The sequence below is a fragment of the Cupressus sempervirens genome, chromosome 1 (assembly GCF_028749045.1).
Source record: "Cupressus sempervirens isolate cs-2001-9-10 chromosome 1, ASM2874904v1, whole genome shotgun sequence".
NCBI classification, from domain to species: Eukaryota; Viridiplantae; Streptophyta; class Pinopsida; order Cupressales; family Cupressaceae; genus Cupressus; species Cupressus sempervirens.
Genome location: NC_143118.1, coordinates 601,304,170 through 601,328,341, shown reverse-complemented (window position 1 = coordinate 601,328,341; position 24,172 = coordinate 601,304,170). Strand labels below are relative to the sequence as shown.

At 32.4% G+C, this 24,172-nt stretch overlaps 2 protein-coding genes across 3 annotated transcripts; one reads left to right on the top strand and one right to left on the bottom strand.

Annotated features, from left to right (window-relative positions):
• The first annotated feature begins 12,535 nt into the window (after positions 1 to 12,535).
• LOC149578884 (uncharacterized) lies at positions 12,536 to 14,560 on the top strand. The gene is made up of 3 exons (XM_089808136.1): positions 12,536 to 12,744; positions 12,859 to 12,934; positions 13,111 to 14,560. The coding sequence occupies exons 1-3, from the start codon at positions 12,630 to 12,632 to the stop codon at positions 14,183 to 14,185; spliced, it is 1,266 nt and encodes a 421-aa protein (XP_089664262.1). The 5' UTR covers positions 12,536 to 12,629; the 3' UTR covers positions 14,186 to 14,560.
• Positions 14,561 to 15,776: 1,216 nt separating this feature from the next.
• Positions 15,777 to 21,829, bottom strand: LOC149578883 (amino acid permease 3-like). 2 transcript variants are annotated; one of them, XM_089832463.1, is made up of 8 exons: positions 21,717 to 21,829; positions 21,565 to 21,625; positions 20,840 to 21,076; positions 20,351 to 20,444; positions 17,662 to 17,876; positions 17,344 to 17,486; positions 17,033 to 17,260; positions 15,777 to 16,471 (listed from the first exon to the last, which is right to left on the bottom strand). In XM_089832463.1, the coding sequence occupies exons 3-8, from the start codon at positions 20,964 to 20,966 to the stop codon at positions 16,085 to 16,087; spliced, it is 1,194 nt and encodes a 397-aa protein (XP_089688589.1). In that variant the 5' UTR covers positions 20,967 to 21,076; positions 21,565 to 21,625; positions 21,717 to 21,829; the 3' UTR covers positions 15,777 to 16,084. The 2 variants fall into 2 exon arrangements, with proteins under 2 accessions (XP_089688589.1, XP_089688580.1); XM_089832454.1 differs by having other exon boundaries at positions 21,565 to 21,754.
• Positions 21,830 to 24,172: the final 2,343 nt, after the last annotated feature.

Genomic DNA, 24,172 nt, shown 5'->3' with positions numbered 1-24,172 from the left:
TCCGAATTGCCTTCACAAGCTTAAATCAAGTGCATGAAATCATGAAGGTAAGAAAATTAAAATAAAATCCATTGAAATAGTTGATTCCATTCAAAATGACAACTTGTATCATGCATTGAACTATGTGCAAATAAAGTGCAAGCTAATAACCAAAATGCCTTTTTTTTAATTTTTTCTTTTTGACATAGTAAACAAGATTAGGTTTGTGTGTTATGGTTTCAGCCCCAAGAATGAAAAGACAGAGAAGAGACCTATAGTTAAAAATAATTAACTTTCCAACAATGTAAGAATTTTAGGGATATCCCTTAATTTTTTCCCTAGGGGCCCATTTTCTCAAAATAGGCAAGTTTTTACAAATCTAGTTATTGGGCCCTAATATGAGATCCAAATTCAAAACACAAAGAACAAACCCCCTTTCTAAAAATATAGAGTTTTCCAAAAAAATCACAAATTTATGATCACAACCATATTTTCATGAAAAATAAAGAAAATTTTATAACTCCAGCAAATAAGTTTTGGACCAAGTCATCTCTAATCCATCAGCAAGTAGTAAAAACTATTTCAAATTTAAATTTCAAGCTATTTGAAAGATATGATCAAATATTTCAAAAACTAGGGTTTTTCCTTCAAGTCAATCTGCACAAGATTTAGCCTTAAGAACTAAAGTAACAACCCTACAAACCCACTTGATTAGATCCAATAATTGGTTGTAAAAAGTCAGAAGTAAGAAATGAAACTAAAATGCAAGCAAATCAAACTACTAAACTCAAAATATGCAAGAAGATAGAGCTAGAAACTTGGTTTAAGCCTGATGGTGAACACCAAGAAATGTGTACTAAAAATGTATCGCACTTCTATAAACCATTATACTTGACAAAAACCCATGGAAGAGAGAGTTTCAAGAAGAAGTTTATAACTTCCTATCTATGGCATACATAGGTGCAAGTAGTGAAATGGTGGCTCTCAAATGAACCTAGCTTATGCAAACCTTGTAAGGTGCACTATAGAATGGAAGATTCAAATATGAGAGAAAGAATTCCAGCATCCAAGAATCATTGTGTGATGAAATTCAAGATGAGAGCTAAACTAAATGAGATGTAAGATGCAAGATAACAATTATGAAATATTTAAAAACACCTATTTTGACTAGGTGAGTTATTCTAGAGCACAAAATGAAATCTAAACTAAAATGTCATTATGCAAGAATGGGAAAGAAAATATGAAATGAAAATGCAAGAGTGCTTTAAGTCCTTCAAATCCCCAAAGTCACCAAGAAAACCTGCAACATAATGTTAGCATGAGAGTCTAAGATGAGAGAATGAGTAGAGAGCCCTCCTTTTAAAGATAAATGGAAGGTATGGATTAAGAGACAAATGAGGCATAATCAAGAGAGGGGGATGCATCTTGAATGATCCATGTGCATAGGAATCTCCACCAATCACAATCAATAGCTGACTTTTGAGATGGAAACAAATGTGTGGAGGAGAATTACAATTATTTTAAAATAGAAGATTCCTCTCACATAGAAAGTTGTGCTTTCATGTGTAGACAAATATGCATTTTCCTCTTAGTTTTAAAATAGGAATAATGCTTTATGTGTCCATGCTTATGATAAGTGTGGAGTGGGGCATTTTATTTAATTAAAAGGGAGCATGTTCCTTGAATGAAATAAAATACTTAGGATAGAGTGGTCAAACCATAGGTTACAATTGAATAAATAAATTTGATGATTTGATCAAAGATAAGCAATTAATAAATTATACAAAATTGCTCGAAATGGGGATAACGGTCTAGATGGCCATTTTTGGGTGATTATAAACAGAATTGGCAGGTTTGAAATATTGTAGAATAATATGGAAGTGTAGTAATTGTAATATTGATTTGTATATAATTCTTATGTTTTCTTTGAGTATAATTCTATAATTAGGAATTAATAACTATGAGTGCAAATAAAAAGGAAAGTAGATTTTACATTTGAATTTGGTTATGAGTTAAGCAAAGATGATGAATTAGTATAAGTTAAATGTTTTTAATAGCCTCGTTAAAAATAATTTGAGACAGTGATTCGTTTGCAGTTTATAGTAACTAATTAATGAATAAGATTTATTGAAAAACTTATAGACAACAATAACCATTGAATATAATAATTTATTTTAATTTGTAGTATATGGCATAAAATAGGATACATCTTTCTTCCATATAAGTTCATTCTATTTGAGAAGAACTACAATGTATTTAGTTGGAAAAGGTGTGAGACTACATATTTAAGTGAAAAAAATTAATGATATTCATTCTAGTTGTGGATAGAGTTTCATAGAATCCAATAAAAAAAAGTAAAACACAAAATTGAATTTATACTAACCATAATCAATATTTAGCAGTGGCAATCAATAGTTTTGAAAATGACTACAACTTATGACCTTTTACATAAGAAATGTCCTTGCAAAATGATTTTTCATAGTCTATGACTCTATTTATCATGGAAAAAATTCTAATGCACCATATACTTTTAAAGAACCTACTTTGATAAAAATCTTCATATAATTGTTGTGTTAATGTTAACAAAAATATGGGATCCCATCTAGAGAGATCATTTATAAAATGAGAAATCAACTTGATCACTCACTGAGTCCCTTGTATTATGAGCCCATTTACTAATTTGTTGAAGCTAAATTTCAATGTTTTGTTATGTTAATTGGCCTAAAATACACAAAGTCCCAATTTTGCATAGTAGATAGATGGAAATTTTTAATAACAACTAATGATAGAACATAAAGAATAGAAATATAACAAAATATACACCATGATAAAGGAAATTATAAGATAAAACATGAAATACTTGATAATTGATTTTTTTTATAGTTACCAAATTATGGGATCTCATATTTAGAAGTCATTTTGTGAATAAGAAATCATCTTGTGAGCTTACAAATTCCCTTCTACTACAATCCTACATAATTTTTTTGGTGAATGTAAATATTAGTGTGATGTTATTGTTAGGAAAGCTATGTGTGGAAATGCCTTCCTAATGCCAATTTACAAGGAAAATAGAATAAATTCAAATCTACTTCAAAACATTGAGATGTGCAAGAAAAACAAGAACATAGAAAAATAACATGCACACAAGATTTAAAAAAATAGAGACCAATTTTAACGTGGGAATCCCTTTGGGAAAATCCACCACCCAAGAAATTTCTTTGTATTAAAGTAATCAATATTACATACAATAAACTATGGATTCTTGCATAGGATCACAAGGTCATATTGTCTTACAATCAACCTAATATTACACCCACCAAGTCCAACAAAACAATCAACAATGTATACATTGAATTCATTATGAAATTAGTATAGAAACCATTACATTGCAAAATGGTCAACTAGTATGACAGTCAGTTATTGGCTAAGAGCATCACTACATAATGGACACTCCCTTCAGCATCAAGCGTCTAGTCACTTCATAACTCCCTGGACACTCCCTTTGCCTCAAGAATCTTTCTTTACCTCAGAAATATTCCTTCACCTTGATAGATTCCCTTCTCCTTGGGACACTCCCTTCACCTTGTGAACCTTCTTCGCCTCATGAATCTCCCTTCACCTTGGGAGACTCCCTTTGCCTTAGGAATCTTCCTTCACCTTAGGAATCTTTCTTCGCCTAAGGAGTATGTTTCATCGTACTCACTAATACTTTTTATATCATAAGATGAATTGAAAATTGTCATACTTCATCATTCAAATAATCTCCCACTTGATTCAAAGTACATAGTTACTTGACAAAGGCTAAAAAACGTGAGGGGCATTAAGCTCCACGGATCTTGTGCACCATTTAAACTTAGTTGTGTTCACTAGCTTCATCAATGCATCACCATAGTCTCTAAGTATTCATGAGCACTTGTAACTGATCAACTCATGCCAACTCCAAGTGCAACATTGCAATATCATGAAGTAACCAACAAATGATCAATATACTCAATACAAAGAAACTAGACCAAGATCAACATGTCAAAGTTCTAATCATGGGCTTAGGAACATAATCATGACAACATGATCTAAACAATCTCAACCAAAGAGATTATATACTCCATTTTAAAACATCATAACATGTTCAATGAAAACATAATCTAGACATTTATTAAAGACTCTATTGAGTCCTCAAGATATCATCATCTTTAGTCATATAAAGATTAACATCTCCAAACAATAATTCAGAAAATGTGAAAATATCCTTTTACAACATCAGAATATCATGCCTCCAACATCTGTAATACTAATGAAGATCATTCACTATGTCACTTCTAACAACTCTTGTTGCTGGTGTCGAGTCATGCATGGCATCATGACAAACATCTTCTACACAAAGATTGAATTATTCTAGTCATCATTAAATGACTGATTAGCCAAAGTAGCACTACTAACATATTCATCATCACTCTGAGAATACTCACAACCATAATGATTCATCATTTTCTTATTCTTCTTCTCTTTGCAATCTTTTCAGATATGACTAGCCTACCTGCAGTTCCAACACTTTACTTTGGACTTATTTCTAGAACATTTAGGCTTCATGCCCTTCCTTCTTTTATCCTCTGTTCTGTCTCAAATGATGAGAGCCTCCTTAGCCACCTCAAAATATTTCCTCTACATCTCCTCTAATAAAAGTACAACAACCACTTCATCCATTTTAAATTGGGTGGTAGTACTTCTAATGGCCATTATGAGATGATCACATGAATCAGGCAACACACACATCAATAACATGTGATACTCTTGTTCACTAATAGATACACCAATAGATTTTAGTTGTGCAATGATCATATTGAATGATTTTAAATGATCTACCATAGTCGTTCCTCTATCCATCTTTAGAGAGTACAACTTCTTCCTCAAGAAGAGCTTGTTTACCAAGGATTTTTTCTAATAAGTATCTCCCAACTTCTTCCACAAAGAACATGTGGTTTTCTCTTCATGGACATTTAAAAGAATAGAATCCACAAGATAAAACCTTATCAATCCTCTAGAATTTCGATTTCTAGATCCCAATCTTCTTGCTTCATGCCCGAAGGCTTGTTTGTAGACACAACAACCCATAGATCTCGGTCAACCAACACATTTTTAATTTTAAGTTTCCACAACTCAAAGTGTATGCCATTGAAATTTTGAATGTCTATTCTCCCCGCTATCTCAAATTTACAAATGAACACTTTGTAAACTCCCACTAGAACCAAATTGATATAAACAACCAACCCTACCCGATGAGGATGACAGAATCGGTTAGGCTCTTATACCACTTGTAAGGAAAGCTACATGTGGAAATGCCTTCCTAATGCCAATTTATAGGGGAAAATATGAAATATTTTAAATTTACTTCAAAACATTGAGATGCATAAGAAAAATAAGAACATAGAAAAATAGCATGCACACGAGATAAACAACAAAGACCAATTTAACGTAGGAAACCCTTTTGGGAAAAACTCACCACCCAAGAACTTGAGTAACTTCTTTGTATTATAGTAATCAATATTACATACAATGAACTATGAATTCTTGCATAGGCTCACTAGCTCAGATTGAATTACAATCAACTTGATATTACATCGACCACATCCAACAAAACATGCAACAAATTATACATTGCAATTTGTTATGAAATTAGTACATAAACCATTACATTAAAAAATGGTCTACCAACACAATAGTTGGTTATTGGCTGAGAGCATCACTACACAATAGACACTCCCTTCAGTATTAGGCATTTAGTCACTATGTCACTCCCTAGATACTCCCTTTGCCTCATAGCACTTCCTTTGCCTAGGGACACTCCCTTCACCTTGGGAATCTTCCTTTATCTTAGGAATCTTCCTTCACTTTGAGACATTCCCTTCACCTCGAGGCACTCCCTTCACCTTGCAGGGAATCTTCCTTTGCCTCAAGAATATATTTCATAATACTCACCAATACTTGTCATACCATACAATGAACTTAGAATTGTCGTACTTCATCATTCTAGCAGATATGATGTTTGGCCTCAATAACCACAATGTCCATAGTCGAGAGATCAAAATTCTATAGGAAAAGAAAATATAGAATAGTGATAATTAATGAAAATTTGAAATGAAGGAAATTACTTGAAATACTTGGTCATATAGGGATTGTTTATCTCCACATATAAAATCTATAGCAGTTTATCTAAAACAATCATTAAACTATTATCTTTGTTGTCATGAAGCAGAGTGCCATGAAATTGTTGAAACCTGTAGCTATTAAATAATAAGACTATTGTGTGGTTACATATTTTAATAAGGTTGAAAATATGTTTATGTTGTAGTGTGATAATAGTCATAACATTTTTTCATTTCAATAACAAATATGTTATAGTTGTACTATGATAAATCAGGTGAGAAAATAGAACATCATTTCTATCATTATACAATAATATGTACATCCCATTTTTTTGCATTCTCTTTCAATGTTATGATTGTAAATAATGAAAATTGAAATTAAGGTGAAAAATAAGTATTTTCATTTTGTTTTAATGTATGATGAAGAATGAATTGTTAAATTTAGATGAACAACTTCAAGTGTAAATTTATTACTTTTTTATCATATTTGAATGAATGGAAGAGTTAGTAGTGTATAAAAATAAATAGTACCTCAATATTAGAGTGGATAATTTTGTTTACCAAGTGAAATTCCAAAACTTAAGAAGCATAGAAGAGAGTATAAATTTTATGAGTCACATAAATACTCTACCATTCAAAAGAATAGAATCAAAATTTCAACTGCAAATAGTTTTAGTTTATCATTCATGATTAGAAAATTTGAACAAGTGAAATCTTACACTACAAAATCCTACAAGTATCCCTGTTGAAGTTGAACTCATTCACTCCAGGTTTGGATAACTTGGTGGGAGAAAAAATAAATTAAAAGTGGATTTTAAAGTTTCATATTTAAAATTTTGAACTAAAACAAATAGGAAAAAAAAATGAATTATTACTCACTTGTTTCAAAATTATGCAAAAAAATTTATTGCTCCAAGTATATAGTCAAATTGCATCAAATAATGAATCATAAGAACAACAAAGAATTTGACATCATGAATTCTGTAGACTATCCACGAATTTCCTAGTGTACATTCTATTACATTCCAATTGATACAAAATCTCACAAGCAAAACAAGACACTCCCCATGGTATTTATTCTCTTTCATGTCTATCATTTCTCTACCACTCCATGTTCCACTAATCTTTGAACATGTCTTGGGTGGTATTTTAGTAGGATTGTATATGGGTAGTGTTTGTGTGTGTGTGTGTGTGTGTGTGTGTGTGTGTGTGTTTTCTATTGAGAGAATAAGATATTTTGGGAATATTGTAAAAAAAATTGTTTAAGGGGTTAGGAATCGTATACAAGTATATGGGTGCATCTCTTCAACTTAGGGTCAATGATCGAGGGACATACACACCTACAAAATCACTGTGGGCACGATCTCTTATGGTGTCTAGCCTTACACTTAGCAAGACAGCTTGATCCCTTGAACATTGCATTTTTTTGGCTTGAGGGGTTGGGAACCCTATGCAGGTCCACATGTGCATCTCTTCAACTTAGGGCCAATGATCAAGGGACATCCATGCCTACGAAATCACTCGGGCACAATCTCGCCTCATTCCTTATGGTGTAAGGTCTTGCACTCAACAAGACTTGATCCCTCAAACATTGCATTTTCACAAGCTAAAAATCATATTTTAAAAAATAGGCATATTCGTATCGAAACCAATGGTTTTGTATATTCAAGTTGAAACCAACAGTTTTGTATATTAAAGTTAAATCCAGTGGTTTCCCACTTTAGTACTTGTGTCAAGGCAGTCCTCTAATGAGTTTGGGACATAGAGTTTGCCCACTAAAAATTCTTCTTTCGCTCCCTCTGCCTAATATTGAGATGAATGCATGAAAAATCTTAATTAGAACTCAATTTCACAGGAAAGTTATATCATTGAGCTTCATAGATAGGAAAAATTATTATCGAAATAAAAATTGAAAGGAAAAAATGAAGATTAATTGATATACATTGTAGGATTATAATTCTCAACAACCTTGGTTCATGTTGGAATTGTTCTCCATTCCAATTTATTTAAGTTAGGCTTTTAGGTCTATGATTTTAGACAATCCATTATTGAGTTTCAAATATTATTGGAAAATCTAATTGAAAAAAATAGCTTGAATAAAAGATACCATTTGAACAATTTAAAAACTAAAATATTTTTTAAGAATAAAAATTGTAATTCATAAATATGCAATCTAGAATTTTTTTTAAAATTGTTTGAGTTACTATATATTTTACTAGGCTTTTAGGTCTCTGATTTTAGATAATCCATTTTTAAGTTCCAAATATTATTGGAATATCTAATTGAAAAAGTAGCATGAATAAAAGATACCATTCAAACAATTTTAAAACAAAAATATTTTTTAAGAATAAAAATTATAATTTATAAATATGGAATCTAGAGTTTCTTGAGAAAATTGTTTAAGTTTATATATATATACAAGGTGCACTCTCCAGAAATGAGAAAAATGATGTCCATCTTTATTACATCATTGAAATAGTCTTGCAAACTTAATGATAAATTTAAACCATTGATTTTTAAAAAAGTTGTTTTCTTTCACTATATGTACACCTTCAGTTTAAAAAAGATCGAACGGTGATTGAACGATCAAAGACGCTGCAATCGTCTTGCATGTCTATCATTTAATATGGACCATCAATTTTGAATTGAATTTTTGCAACTTTTTCGCGAAATAATTTATTTTAAATTAAATGATTATAATTATTAAAATAAAGAATTTTGGTGTAACTAATTTTATATTTAACTTTAATTTAGATAATTGAGAAATTGAAACATTTTTTTTTCTATTAGATATAAGAGTTTCAGAAAATACAAAGCAACCAAAGTACCACCACAAAAATCAACAAGGAGGCCAAGCCTCACTAAGGAAGAACATACTCAACTATACAACATAAAAAAGAGAAGGACTATCTAACTAAGAACATCATAGTAATTGACCACCCAAGTAGTCCAACTAAGGGACCCTCCATCCAAACAACACTTTTACGTTCTTGAATCTGCATCAGCCTAAATAAATCTTCTTTTCTAGCATTAACTTTCTTACTGATTTCTCTATTCAGCCTAATGCAAGCTTGCTCAAAAGCTTGCAGATCATCTAGGGTTCTACGCCATTAGTATCCATTCTTCAGCTCATAGTAGAAAAAAGTAGCATGCCCATCATGAAGGAACCTTCTCATCTTACCTTGCTCGATCAGCATAGTAGCCTGCACCTACAAAGATATTTTAAAATAAGTGAGTTTTCGAAAAAAACTCAGTAAGATCTCTTGGCTTACCTTGATACCTTTCCTCGTTCCTACACTTCCAGATCTGCCAAAGAATGTTAGATGACAATATGTTCCAAAATAAATTGGTATCTTTAGGAAGACCATTAATATGACCAGTGATAATATCAAGAATATTAACATCAATAGGATAAACAATGGAATTAGCAGATGTAAAGCTCAGCTCAGCAATCTTTGCTAGCATCCTTCCAGTCTGTGCCAATAGGGGAGCTATCGAACAAGCAATGACCATGGGATATGCCCAGAGTGTGCTTGGCGAGGAGGCATTACAACTCTTTAATCAAATGCAACTGTCTGGGTTGAAGATGTCTCCATGCAAAATGCCATTGTCACCTTGTATGCTAAATGTGGGAACGTAGTAGATGCACTCCAAGAGTTCAACAATATGTCAGAGAGGAATGTGATTTCATGGAATATAATGATATCAGTAGTTGCTCAGAATGCTTATGGCATGAAAATGATTCCACTCTTTGAACAAATGTTGCATGAAGGAACGAAACCAAATTATGTCAGCTTAGTTTGTGTTCTTGCTGCTTGCAGCCATACATGATTGGTGGAGGAAGGAAAGCTTTATTTCGATCACATTAGTTGAGATTATTACATCACACCAAGAGTAGAACACTACTGTTGCATGGTTGATCTTCTTGGTCGAGCTGCACGCCTGAACAAAGCAATTGATTTTATACAAAGAATGCTAGTCAAACCAGATGTTGTTGTTTGGGGATCTCTGCTTGGTGCCTGTAGAATCCATTCTAATTTGGAGCTAGATGAATATGTGGCAAAATACCTTTTTGAGTTGGATTGTAAAAACGCATGCTCTGACTCTTCTTTAGCATTCAAGATTAAAAGGAGGAGATCCAATGGCTATCAAGATAAATTACTCAACATTCTTTTCATTAAGGTTAATTTTGTGGAGTTTAATTAACCTCATCCAAATCACGTATTTGGGGGGTAGTTACTAACCACAGGAGGGTAGTTATTAACCTCTGTATCTATATACAGACACCTATTTGCTTTGTAAGAGGACTTTTTGGCTTTAGAAAAAGGGGGCACTATACCGAAATTTTGATTAGGAGTTGATATTTGGAAAGTATGTACAAATTTTGTCTTTGTAATCAGAAATTCCTCTTAGGTTCTTGGTGCAAGAAAATAAAGGAATGTGCAATTTGAGTTCTCTTCTTCCAAATCTAAATTGTTAGGAATGTTGATTCTCTTTGTAGTGAGCATTCTCACGGTATGGTGTAGATGTTTATGAATCTTTGGATTAACATTGTGCTAGTAATAGTTTTCAAGTGTAGATCTTGATTGTTGTTATTAGCAGTTTTAACTTAGTAGTTTGGGAAAGCCTTGGAGTTGTGTGGTGCATTTGTCATCATGAGCTTTCTCACCTTTTAGTTTTAGATTCTTTATTCGAAAAGCTTCAAAATTATATCATACGAGGGAGCTACCCCTCCAAACACAGAGGAAGGCCACATAACAAGGGCCTATCCAACTGTTGTGAACGGTTTGCCACACACTCCGTTGAGAAAATTCTATTGTGACAAATATGTTTACCAACACATATATAATTTATCAACCAGTTAACTTATCTTAGAACTTGATATTATAAATTACAATTGTATTTCCTAACTTTTATCATTACATTCTAAACTTATTATCCACAAATATATTCTACATGCATAATTTATCAACAAGTTAACTTATTTTAGACCTTGATATTATAAATTACAATCATATTTCTTAAATTTTATCTTTAAATTATTAACTTATAAACCATAAATAGATTCTAAATGCATAATTTATTCACCAAGTCAACTTATCTTAGAACTTGGTATTATAAATTACAATCATTTTTCCTAAATTTATCATTAAATTATATATTTATAATAATGATCTTAGTGTCAAAAGTAAATTGTTTTTAGAAATCATAAGAGAAATAAAAATAATAATATGAAAAAATAGCAACATCACTAACAAATATTCTATTGACTAAATAAATTATCCAAACAAAAAAATAATATTTAAAGAAAAACTAAATTAATATAAAAATAAAATAAAAATAATTTAAAAACTAAAATCTAAATCAATTTTAAAAATCAAAAGTTAAATAAATAGAAGTCAACATGAACTAATGTGGAGATGACAAGTAATTATTTTTAAAAACGTTTTGGTTAATAATTAACAGGAATGATTTACAATTTTCCAGCCAAATTGACAAAAATACAATTTCTTGGGAATTGTTAAATTATGTAATTAATATTTATTGAAATTTTAAATAAATAATAGTAAAATATTTATATTAAATTTAAAATTATTCTTATATTAGAAAGGTGAAATTATAATCTAGTAGAAGTGAAAAAATAAATTACAATCTTATAATAGAATGTATGAAGAAAAATGGATGACATTTAAATATATTCTAAATTTAAAAAATACATGAATATTACATTATGATTAATAATTTACAATTATGAAATTAATATTTATGTAAAATTTAAATAAAAAATATGAGAATATTTATATCAAGTTAAAAATAAATTTTTAAAAATAATTATAATATTTGAATTGTCTAAAGATTTGCTTGAAATTATAATGTCATAAAGTGCATGAAGAAAAAGAAAAAAATTACAGTCTTATAATATAATGTAGAAGAAAAATAGATGACCTTTAGATATATTCTAAATTGAAAAAATGCATGAATATTCATGCATTGTAAACTAAAAATAAATAAATAATCTATAAATATAATCTACATATATAATTTATCACCCTATTAACTTATCTTAGAACTTATATTATAAATTACAATTGTATTTCTTAACTTTTATCATTACATTCTAAATATATTATTCACAAATATTCTACATGCATAATTTATCAACAAGTTAACTTATTTTAGACCTTGATATTATAAATTACAATCATATTTCTTAAATTCTATCTTTAAATTATAAACTCTTAAACCATAAATAGATTCTAAATGTATAGTTTATCCACCAGTTAACTTATCTTAGACCCTGGTATTATAAATTACAATCATTTTTCCTATTTTTAACCATTTAATTATATATTTATAATAATGATCGTGGCGGAAAGAAGTTAGTATAAGAAAGTAAAATGTTCCGAGAACAGTAGTTCTGTTTATATCACAGAAACCTCTTCACATATTACAGTTAGTGCGAAGTGAATTTTAGTAGTGTTCAAGTTCCAGTAAAGTCTGAAGAGGAAGATGGATGGAGAATTGGGTTCAGTTGGTGAGGGTAAAAGATTTATTTGCAGATTTTGTAAGAGGGAGTTTTCTAAATCACAAGCTCTTGGAGGTCATATGAATGGCCATCGTCAAGGTAACCAATACAATATTCTCTATTTTGCAGATTACATTGTCTTCTCTTGTCAATAAATTAATTTATGGCCATTTGATTAAAATAGAAAGATCTTGCTGTTATTTATCACTACAGATAGAGATAAGGAAAGCTTCGAGAAGGCAAAGGAACTTGTGGAACAGAAAGGTGGAAGCAGTTATTGGATGGGGAAGTAAGTATAATGGAAATTAACCGTTATTAGAGCGGGATCTCATAATTATTTTAGTTTAATGATAACAGATTTCTACAATCTATGATATTACATTCAGGGTAAGATTGTGAGAGTTTATTAACATCAACATTTTGGATGCGAATACAATCTAATGAAGTGTTTCTTTTCACTTTTAGCAATCAATATGGAACACCTCAAAATTATTCATCCATCTCAGGAGGAGTGCAGAGACATGTTAACCTATCTAGTCCATCACAAGTCCAGTCATGTGCTCAAGCTGGTTATTCATCTTCAATGTCAACTTATTCAAACCAGAATGTGGGTGGTGCTGGACCTGCAGCCTATTCAAACCAGAATGCTGTTGGAGTTGAAGCCACATCATATTTGAACCAGCAACAGCATGTATTTGCTCAAAATCAAGGAGATCATACTGATTATCAAGGGAGGGAGACATATCCAACTCCCCCTAATTATCAAATGATGGAGGCATGTCAATCCCTTGCTTACCAAAGGAACAACAATCTGAAAATGGAAAAATCTCTTCTTGACAATTCAGGGATCAGTGGACCACCTCTAGACATGAAGAACCACTTACAAATGAGAGGGCCCTTTTTTCAAACTCCACAAGGAGAAAATCCTGATCTTCATGTGAATGAATATGCAGCAGCATCAGCATCAGCATCTGGGCAACAGGAATCCACTTTTCTGACTTCACAAGGAGGAAATCCATATCATGGTCTGAATGGATATGCATCAGCAGCAGCATCTGACCAACAGAAACCCTCTTTCCAAAATTCACAAGGAGAAAATCCTGATCTTCATGTGAATGGATATGGAGTAGTATCAGGGGCATCTGAGCAGCAACCCTCTTGCCAAATTTCACAAGGAGGAAATCCTGATCTTCATGTGAATGGATATGGAGTAGTATCAGCATCTGAGCATCAGCAACCCACTTTTCCAACTTCACAAGAAGGAAATCCAAATCATGGTCTGGATGGATATGCATCAGCATCTGAGCAACAACCCTCTTTTCAAACTTCACAAGAAGGAAATCATGATCTTCATGTGAATGGATATGGAGTAGTATCAGCATCTGAGCATCAGCAACCTGCTTTTCTGACTTCACAAGGAGGAAATCCAAATCAAGGTTTGAATGGATATGCAGCAGCATCAGCATCAGGGCTGCATCAACAGTTTTTCAGCATGGATCGTTCTCATCAACCGTGGCAATGGAACAACTCACCTCAGTAATCGAAGAGGTTCATTGTGACTCTAGATCATATGACTACTTTGGTACTTATGGAATTATCCTAAATGTGAACCTGCTATCAGGATTCAATTGTGTAGTTTTTTAGTCAAATTCATTGACCCATGTTTCCAATGAATATTGGCTCACATGAACCCATCTCTCATGAGAATGAATGGAACACTTAGCACTCATTGCATCTAGGTGATGCTTATAGAGGTGAAACACCGGAACTTCTCCAGAAGTCACCCATTCTAGTACTACTACTACTTATCTATTATCCTAAATTCTAAAAACGATGTATGACAAAGATATTCTTTCATTTCCTTTTAGTTATTATGGTTGTGATTTCATTCTTATACTTTATTAAAACTTTTTTTTGATGTATTGTTGGCAACTATCCATAGGTTTCATTTTGTCCATCCTCGGCTCTATCATGAGCTTGCTGATTATGATTTATTTTGAGATATTTTATAATAACATGATGGTAGTGCTTTTAATGATGATGACTATGAACAAATATAGTTAGGGTTAAGGGTCTTTTTGATTAAGAATATAGAGTCAATTTCTTAACAATGAACAACACATGCATGTAATCTAAGAAAACACTTATTATAAAGATTGTGATATTGTTATGAGGATTCAATTGTGTAGGGTTTTTTAGTTAAATTCATTGACCCATGTTTTAGCACTCATTGTATCAATCTGATGTTTGTTCTTATACTTTACTAAAAAAAAATTGTGACTTAATGTTGGCAACTATCCATGGGTTTCATTGTGAACAAATATAGTTAGGGTTAAGGATCTTTTTGATTAAGAATATAGTCAATTTCTTAACAATGGACAACACACTTGTAATCTAAGAAAACACTTATAAAGATTGTGATATTGTTACCAAGATTCAATTGTGTAGGTTGTTTTAGTCAAATTCATTGACCCATGTTTTAGCACTCATTGCATCAATCTAATGTTCATAGATTTCACCCGTCCCAGTACTACTCCTACTTGTCAATTATCCTAAATGCTAAAAACCATGTATAACAAAGATATTGTTTCATTTCCTTTTAGGTATATGTTTGTGATTTCAAATTCATATACTTTATTAGAATGTTTTGTGACTTAATAATGGTAACCATCCATGGATTTTGTTTTGTCCTTCCTCATATCCAGGACAAGCTTGCTGAATATGGTTTTGCTTTGAGATATTTTCCAATAACATGGAAGTAGTGCTCTTAATGATGATGATGATTTTAAATAAAAGTAGTTAGGGTCAAGAATATTTTTTTTTTATGAAGATTACAAAGTCAATTTCTTAAAAATGGACAACACACGTATTATTTAAGAAAACACTTTTAAAAATTGGGGGATGGCGTTTTAAAGACACCTTTAAAATCAACTTATAAAGTAGAGATATTTATAATGCAAATTGAAATCCAATATGAAATCTCTTTTATCTGTGTAGAAAATGAACTATGAATGCACAATCTAAAATTATCCTCCTCGTATTCAGATTATGTATGCAAGAGAATGCCTTTAGACCACACAATGTTTTGTACCTTGAAGGCGATAAAGCATGCAGACTAGAAACAAAATGAATCACGGGGCTAATAAGCAACCATAACCAAAAACAATATTGGTATGCGTGCCATGTACAATTGAACTTTGAATGAGAAATGTGTAAATCTACAAGTTTTCATTTACACTGCCCTTTTTTGAGATGAGACAGTGCAAGTTATTTCCTCTTTTATCTATTTTTGTCTATTTTCATTTAGGGATTCATATTTTTGCTCCACTTCTTAAAGAGGATATCTTCAAATAAATATAATATACAACAAATAAGAAGATAGGAGCAAATACTGCCCCATCCTGGATATCAGTAAGGGGAATATCTAAATTCACTCATCTTATACAATCCCTTCTATGGATCCAGCAAGAGCTGCCACAGAGACGAGGAAGCAAATAAAGCTGAAAGTTTGAAAAAGAGTCCATCTCAATGACCAACATTGAATTTTGTTCTTTACAATGTACATCCCCACTGGAAAGTAGATTGTCAATGGCCAAAAATTAATAGCACCCAAAATCCCTAGCACATTGTTGAAGTAGGGAAACAACATTGAAATGGCAGTGGTTGATAACACAAGTGCAGTTCTCCAAAACAGCTTAAAGAATTTAATGGTGATTGGTCCAGCCAAAGGAAGAGATATGCTGCGTTGGTGGTTGATAAATCTGTTATTCGGCCATCTACAAGAAAACCATCGTTCACCAAAAGCAAACAAGGGCTGACAATACACCTGTAAGAGAAGATCATCACTATCCCAGAAGGCAAAACTGCAATAATTACACCAAAATCAAGCCACATATAACTCCATATATGTGTTTCCAAGCATAAATGGAGATGTATATGGCCAGATTCAGGTGTATTTATTGCAATTTTGTTCCTTGGATAGTCAGTAACCAAGAGACCAGAGTGTTATAAAAATGAGCCTTTTGCAAGAGTTCAAGCTTTCAAGAACCATTAAATTTGGTTATATAAATCTTGAAATAATTTGAAGGAACTCAATAAGGATTTAAATTGTTATCATAGGTTTTTGGATTTGATTGTGTGTGTTTTTAGCATCAATATTTTGAATCACCCTCTGTGATTCTATAATCAGGATGAATAGCAAGAGATGTATAACACCTTCATAAAGTGTTATACATCTGTTATACATCTCTTGCTATTCATTTTGATGATAGGATCATGGAATGTAATCCGAAATGACACGCAAAATCAAATCCAAAAACCTATGATAACAATTATAATGGATTGTGGAAATTTAATATCTATGAAGAATTTTAATTGTATTACTTACTTGGTATGCTCCAACGAGATGAACTGCAATGCATGCATTGGCAAAGTCAATCAACCAATAAGGCTCATAGAATCCAAACCCTGTCAAAAGGTTTCCAGGTGCATCTTCACCAAACGCTGCATAACCAAAGCAGCCACACAGCATATAGAAGAAAGTTGTGATCATAATAGAAATCAAGGATGCTTTCTTCATGGTTCTGTTTTCTGCAGGTGGCGCTTTCAGCGTGTCCTACATGATCATAGAAAAAGAAGCTTCAAACTATGCATCTTATGCTACTAACAATAACAAGATTGCATCAACTCAATTTATACCTCAATTTCTATGATAATGAAAGAATATGGATATGCAAATGCAATATCCCCAAGAGCTTGGAAAATACGCCAAACTTTCTGAGCTGAAGTAAGCGTAGTCATTACACCTATTCCTGATATGCTTCCATAAAATTGTCCATGTTCTGCCATTTCACCAAGGATTTCAATATGATAACTATTGGGAAATTGTTGCATATAGAATTTCTGGCTTATATAGTAAATTTTCAAGTGACCCAAATAAAATATTGAACTTCTTTAGCCTGATCAAATATGCTTATGCAGATCCTAAAAATTGAAAAAGGAGAATCTGAGTTATACCGATTACTTTAGCAATGCCCAATCCCAATCCTATTGTTGAATAGGAAAGAGACATTATTGCTGCAACTATGGAAAGCCACCAAATTTGATCGAAATCTGGAATTTGAGATAAGATCATTTGTATTATCCCAAAGAGGATCATAAAAGTGTACTCCGAGTAATTGCATGGAAAGTCATGTCCATATTTGTGGTAACAATTAGATTTTCTGATTGCTCTGCAATGTACAGGATGAGTAAGAACTAAAAAGTATCGACCAGAGCCTGGTATAAATTATGCCAGGGCAACAATGCCTCACATAACATATGTACACAAAGCGTTTACCATTTGAATGTTTCTTACAAAAATATTATAGATACATTCCTAAATTGAACACATTGTAATAGACCATGAAGATGGTAGATCAGAAGGATTTGGGGAAGACTGAACAAATATACGGAGAATTCCATGCAGATTAACTTTTAAATTCACTATAAATTGAAATGCAAGGTGTTGAAAGTGTTATTCACCACCTACATTCGTGTATAGAATCTAAAATTATTGAAACAAATAAAAGTTTGTAAAAAATATATTGATTTAAAGCTTCACATATGCACAGAGTCAGAAATTGCTTGCGCACAAGAACAGAGAAGGTCTTGGTATCAGGCCCAGTTGATTGTCTAACATACGCCCATGGTTCATGATGTTTCCAGATCCTTGGCGGCTTCCAAAAAACAATTCACTAACCGCAGATTGTTGGTTTCAGGATTCTCCATCTTGGGATTGATTCGGTTCATGTAAGCCTCTTTCCAGCTACAGCTCCTCTAGCAACATTGTCAGATCTCAATCTTGTTTTGCCAATCGCGAGAACTTGGAAGGTTGGAATTTTCGATATTTCACTCGAGTCCACTTAGGGTTTTGGTTTTTGAATTCTCGATTTCGGTTCCTCAAAGGATAATGGATTTGTTCTACCATTGGTTCATGGGATTTTCAAGAAGATTACTAGGCATTAGGTCTTGACTCCTTACCTTTGATCCTCTCAGCCTTTCTGTGTGTAAAATTGTCTTATCTGCCCCTGCAATTTTAAGAAATGAAGAGTATTGAGACTATTGGTAATGGATTTGGAAATATCACCAAATGTTGGATGCAATTCCTAGATATTCTTGCTTCATTTATGTCTATATCTGTGTTAATAATTTTTATCAAGGGTTTGTCTGTTTTTAGAAAGATATCAACAAGGGTTTGCCTTTGGATATTGTTTTACTGGCGGTTGATAAAAATGACCACCACCTATGGACTATGAGAGAATTGCTTTTAGGTGCATAATTTTTTATCAAGGCTTTGTCTGTAGAAACTTCATTACTGATAGCTTATAAGAAATGATCACAACCTGTGTGGTTTGAGAAGATTTCTTTAATAATTTTTTGTTTCCATCAGGTCCTCCTTCAAGGCAATAATATATGCAAGGGAATCATGTTCTCACCAATCATCTGAAACCCATTTGATAAGTGAGTGTTGAAACCCATCATTATACGATTGCTCCAAATGTTTCTCTTGAGGCTTATGCTCAGAGCTTTTCCAAACAGATTGGGGCTGCTGAAGCTTCTGATTTGGCTTTGATGCCTTCAACTTGTTTCAACTTCTGTGAGTGAAAGTAATTTCCCCTACAAGGGGCTATTATTGATTCGAGTGTTTTAAGGGTTTCCTTTTCATCCCTCCCACTCTTTGCCTAAGGACTCAAGTTCAGTTATAAACTCTAAGAATAGTTTTGTGGGCTTGGAAACAAGAAAGTGCATTCCCCTTCCTTCTGTTTCAAAGTGTGTTAAGGCCAAAGTCGGATACATTTATGGAGGCATTACATTAAGCATTGCTTTAGGAGCTGGATTGGACTAGGGAGAAGAATAAGGATAAGCACCTTGAGAAGTATACATTCATTTAACCCAATGCGAGCTTATGAGGAGAAAGCATAGATAGGAGCAAATATCAAATAGAGAGCTAAAATGCTCATAGCACAACTTAGGACAAGCAATCACCATTTGAGATGCAAAACGGGTAGATGGACAATACCCAAGGAAGAGCGGGAGGAGAGAATATGTCTATTTTGCAACACGGGAGTGGCGGAAACCAAGCGACACTTTCTTGTAGAATGCCCAGCATACAATGACGTCTGCTCCAACTATGGGGATATTTTAGAAACAAGTAATTTAGATGCTCTTTATGAGGAAACACAGCTAGACAGGACAACTAATTTAGTGATCAACATTCATTATGTAAGAGCAGTTTTAAAGAAGCAGCTTTAAAAGGCTTAATGTTCTCACAACCTTTTCTAGGAGGTTTGCTTGTCTTTTGTCTTGTGGGTTCCATAGGCTGTTTTGGCCCTGTAGACGTTATTAACATCATTCATTCTTTCATTCATTGACTTGAAGCAATTTGCGTCTTGGTTAGCATAGGTCGTAAAAACATGAAAGGTAAGCCTCTTTAAAATGATTGGATTTGTTAAACATTAAGTTACTAAAATTATATACTTTGACATCCTTTTTTGTTGCTCCTGGGTGCCTAATTTAGGTTAACTAGGATTATATACACCATAAAAGGCCCATCACAAAATTTCTCTGTTTGTGAGCTTGAGCGTAGTTCTCTTCAAAAGTGTGTGTTACCAGGACAAAATAATAAGACATGAATAATTCTTGAAGTAAAATGCTTCTGTGGTACCTCATACTGATTGCAGCAGTAATTGTGTAGGCAACTCCTGTTCCATACAGGTTGATGTATTGAACTAATCCGCAAACCCATGCTTTCGTTGCACCTGATATTTAGCAGCAAAACAGGTACAGTAATCACTATCAGCATAGAATGCCAAAACATAACAAACTAACCCATTTGCCATTATACAGATCCCCCTTTTAGGATGACCATGGAGTATTATTGAATTCAAAATTGCATATCAAAAACTGTTAGGATGACTATGGAGTATTGTTGAATTCAAAAACTGCATATCAAAAACTGTGTCCCAATGCAAGAGCCTACAACACAACTAGGTAAATTGTGAGCCTCTTATTTGAGAGGTCTTGAGTTCACCTCTACTCAAGCTTAACAAATAATAATAAATAATCAGAACACATAATAATAATTAATCTTGACTTCAACCTTAAGTTCAACATTGAAATGCCCAACTGAATGTTCTAATGAAAAAGTGAGTACCCAAATAGACAGTGACAGCATCCTTGTATGTATAATTCCTATTGGGTCCAGTGATAGAATCTGGAAACCTGTAACAATCAGCAAGCAAAGAAGAGGAATACAATGTGATGGAAGCAAAAACAAGCATGACAATAGGCCCTGCAATCCATCCCAATTGTGCAACACTCCATGCTAATGATAAAACTCCTGCTCCTATCACTGCTGTTACAATGTGAGCTGTTGCAGTCCATACTGTGCCTGTCATAAAACACCACACAAAATTGAGAATCCAATTGAAAAAAGGCATAACAGGATTCGATGTTGCTGAATTTTCTGGATTTGATGGTGTGAAATTTTTTTATATATTAATATTATTAGAGTGGTGGTCACCATTGCCATCAAAAGGTCTCTGATACAACTATTAGATTTAGACACAAGAAGCTATCAAACTATGTCACAAATTCTGAAGAGAGACATTGGCAATTAGTCCAATAATCTCCTCCTCAGCGTCCCCCAAGAGGATCCAAACCTATGACCTAGTTCTAATTAGAGTGGTTGTTGGGCTACTAACGCCTGATACAACCATTAGACTTGTAGAAGACACTTGAAATTATTAATCCATGTCACAAATCTTAAAGAAAGAGGCGACGATTAGTCCAAGAAATAAATATTCCCAATCACAGTGATCCATCATGAAAATGCAATGCCAGAGGGTGTAACAGAATGTGATGTTAGAGACAACTAACCTGTTCGTGGGAAGTGATCATTTTCATCAGAAGATGAGCATAGGCTTGTAGATTTGGTGTCCTTTGGATCAAGTAAAACAGAATGTAAGTCTGCCATTTCTCCAAAATACATCAATCCCAAATCTTCATTGAAACGTGTGAAAACTCATTACCTGATTGCCAGTTTTTTGAATGAATGGATACAATCATTGGCCATGAAGGCAATTTGGTAACATTGGCTTTGATCGTGTGGTATGACTAGTTGGTATGCTACTCTTCATTGCATACGTATTCTGCCTAACCGTTGAATATAGCGAGTATATGTGGCTTTTTCTCTTCTTTTAGCTAATGCTTGTGAATTCTATTTAATCATCAGTCATAATAATTTAAAAACCATTGACAATGTGAGGTTTTATTGAAAAATAAGAGCTCTCTGAGAGCATGAGTCTTTTGGGTATTAAGTTTATTAGGAGATTAATATGGGTTAGTTGTCAAAATTTCAATACAGTATATCAGTTATAAACTTATAAAGAATAGTATATGCAATTTTATGTTCTATATTAAATATAACAATAAATAAGATTAGATTAAAAAGTAATTTTATTTTTTTTCCGATAATTATGTATAATATAATTCTATAAATTTTATTTATTAAATGTTTTAAATTAAATTCTAATTTTAATTTAATTAAATAATGAATTTACATCTATTTTAATAGTATTATTAAAAATTTAAAAATATTAAAATAGTTGTATCATAGCTTTTACCATAATAAATTTGACAACATTTATTTAAATAAATATATATGATATACTATTAAGATATAATTAAATAATACTATATATATATATATATACATACACACACACACACACTACTTTAGTATAAGATATTGTACCCATTTAAAGTGAGATAAATAAAATATTGGACAATATTAATTGAATAATCTTTAAAAACATTAATTATCACAATTTTTTTACAACATAAATTTAAATTCCAAATTAATAATAACAAGAAAATAATAATTGAAATTTTATCAAACCATTAACATTTATAATGATCCTTATGCTTCATGGTTCAAGCAAGGCACCAAATAGAATAAAACTAAAAAACCTACTGAGCATCTTTAAAAAAAAAACTACTGGGTATTTTTTTGGTGTAAATTAAAGCCTCCATATATCTCAACTTTCTCTATATATATTATATAAATATATAATATGTATATAGCTAGTAGCATCCGTAGGGGATGTTAAAAGAATAGGATTCTAATATTTATTATATATTATAATATTACTACATAAATTTTATAATATGAACTTGTATAATTCTATTATGTAAAAGACAATTTTTTGAATTTGACAAATAGATTTAATTGAATGTATATTTAGGGTTGTAGTTGTTTAGTTTAATACTAAAAATATGTAAATGTTTCTTCGTCCCAATATTCTCTCTCTCTCTCTCTCTCTCTCACACACACACACACACACACACACACACACACACACACAATATTTTTCCCATATCTACTTCATGTCCCTCACCTTGTCCCAATTCTATCTTATCTACACCCTATAGTTACTCACTGTCTCTCCTTATCTTCCACTCACTCTTTCTCTCGCTCCCTCTTTTCACCGCATCTTCCCTATCTCTATTTGTTATACATACAAATCTATACCCCCCTAATTAGTATCTTTAATAGTCCTCCTCCCCCCCTCTCTCTCTAAAACTTTGTGTTCTCAATACTCTTGCCATATTTTCTCCCTATTTACCTTATTTATCTACCATATGTCTGTCACCTTGTTCCCATTCTATCTTATCTACCACTTCTCTAATAATTAATCAACTCCCTACTCTCACCATATTTTCCCCTTATTTATCTCCTTTATCTACCTCATTATATGTTATCTACCACCTTGTCCCCATTATATCTTATCTACCACCTATGATTACTCACTCTATCTCTTTATTGTCCACACACTTATTTTCTCACTCCCTCTTTTCACCACATCTTCCTCATCTCTATTTTTTATACATACACATCTATATCCCCTAATTAATCTCTTTTATAGTCCTCCCCTCTCTCTCTAACACTTCTCCCTACTCTCAAGATATTTTTTTCTATTTAGCTTCTTTATCTACCTAATTTCTCTTACCTTGCCCCCATTCTATCTTATCTACCACTTCTCTAATAATTAATCAAATCCCTTCTCTTGCCATACTTTCCCCCTATTTTTCTTCTTTATCTACCTCATGTCTCTCATCTTGTCCCCATTATGTCTTATCTACCACCTATAGTCACTTAGACTATCTCTTTACCTTCCATGCACTCTTTCTCTTTCTCCCACCTATTACCATATCTTCCCCATCTATATCTCTTATATGTACACATCTATATCCCCCCCAATTCTCTCATATATAGTCTCTCCCCACTCTCTCTCTCACCATATTTTCCCCTTATTTATCTCCTTTAACTACCTCATTATATCTTATCTACCACCTTGTCCCCATTATATCTTATCTACCACCTATAATTACTCACTGTATCTCTTTATCATCAACTCACTTTTTTTTTCACTCCTTCTTTTCACCACATCTTTGTCATCTCTATTTCTTGTACATATGCATCTAT

Excerpts from the sequence above, each read along its gene's own strand:
- LOC149578884 (XM_089808136.1), top strand. The coding sequence starts at position 12,630 with ATGGATGGAGAATTGGGTTCAGTTGGTGAGGGTAAAAGATTTATTTGC. Across the intron at positions 12,745-12,858 it reads TATGAATGGCCATCGTCAAG|ATAGAGATAAGGAAAGCTTC; the intron begins GTAACCAATACA and ends TTATCACTACAG. Across the intron at positions 12,935-13,110 it reads AGCAGTTATTGGATGGGGAA|CAATCAATATGGAACACCTC; the intron begins GTAAGTATAATG and ends TTTCACTTTTAG.
- LOC149578883 (XM_089832454.1), bottom strand. The coding sequence starts at position 21,676 with ATGTATTTTGGAGAAATGGCAGACTTACATTCTGTTTTACTTGATCCA. Across the intron at positions 20,445-20,839 it reads TGCTGTCACTGTCTATTTGG|GTGCAACGAAAGCATGGGTT; the intron begins GTACTCACTTTT and ends GCTAAATATCAG. Across the intron at positions 17,877-20,350 it reads ACTGCTGCAATCAGTATGAG|AGCAATCAGAAAATCTAATT; the intron begins GTACCACAGAAG and ends TGTACATTGCAG.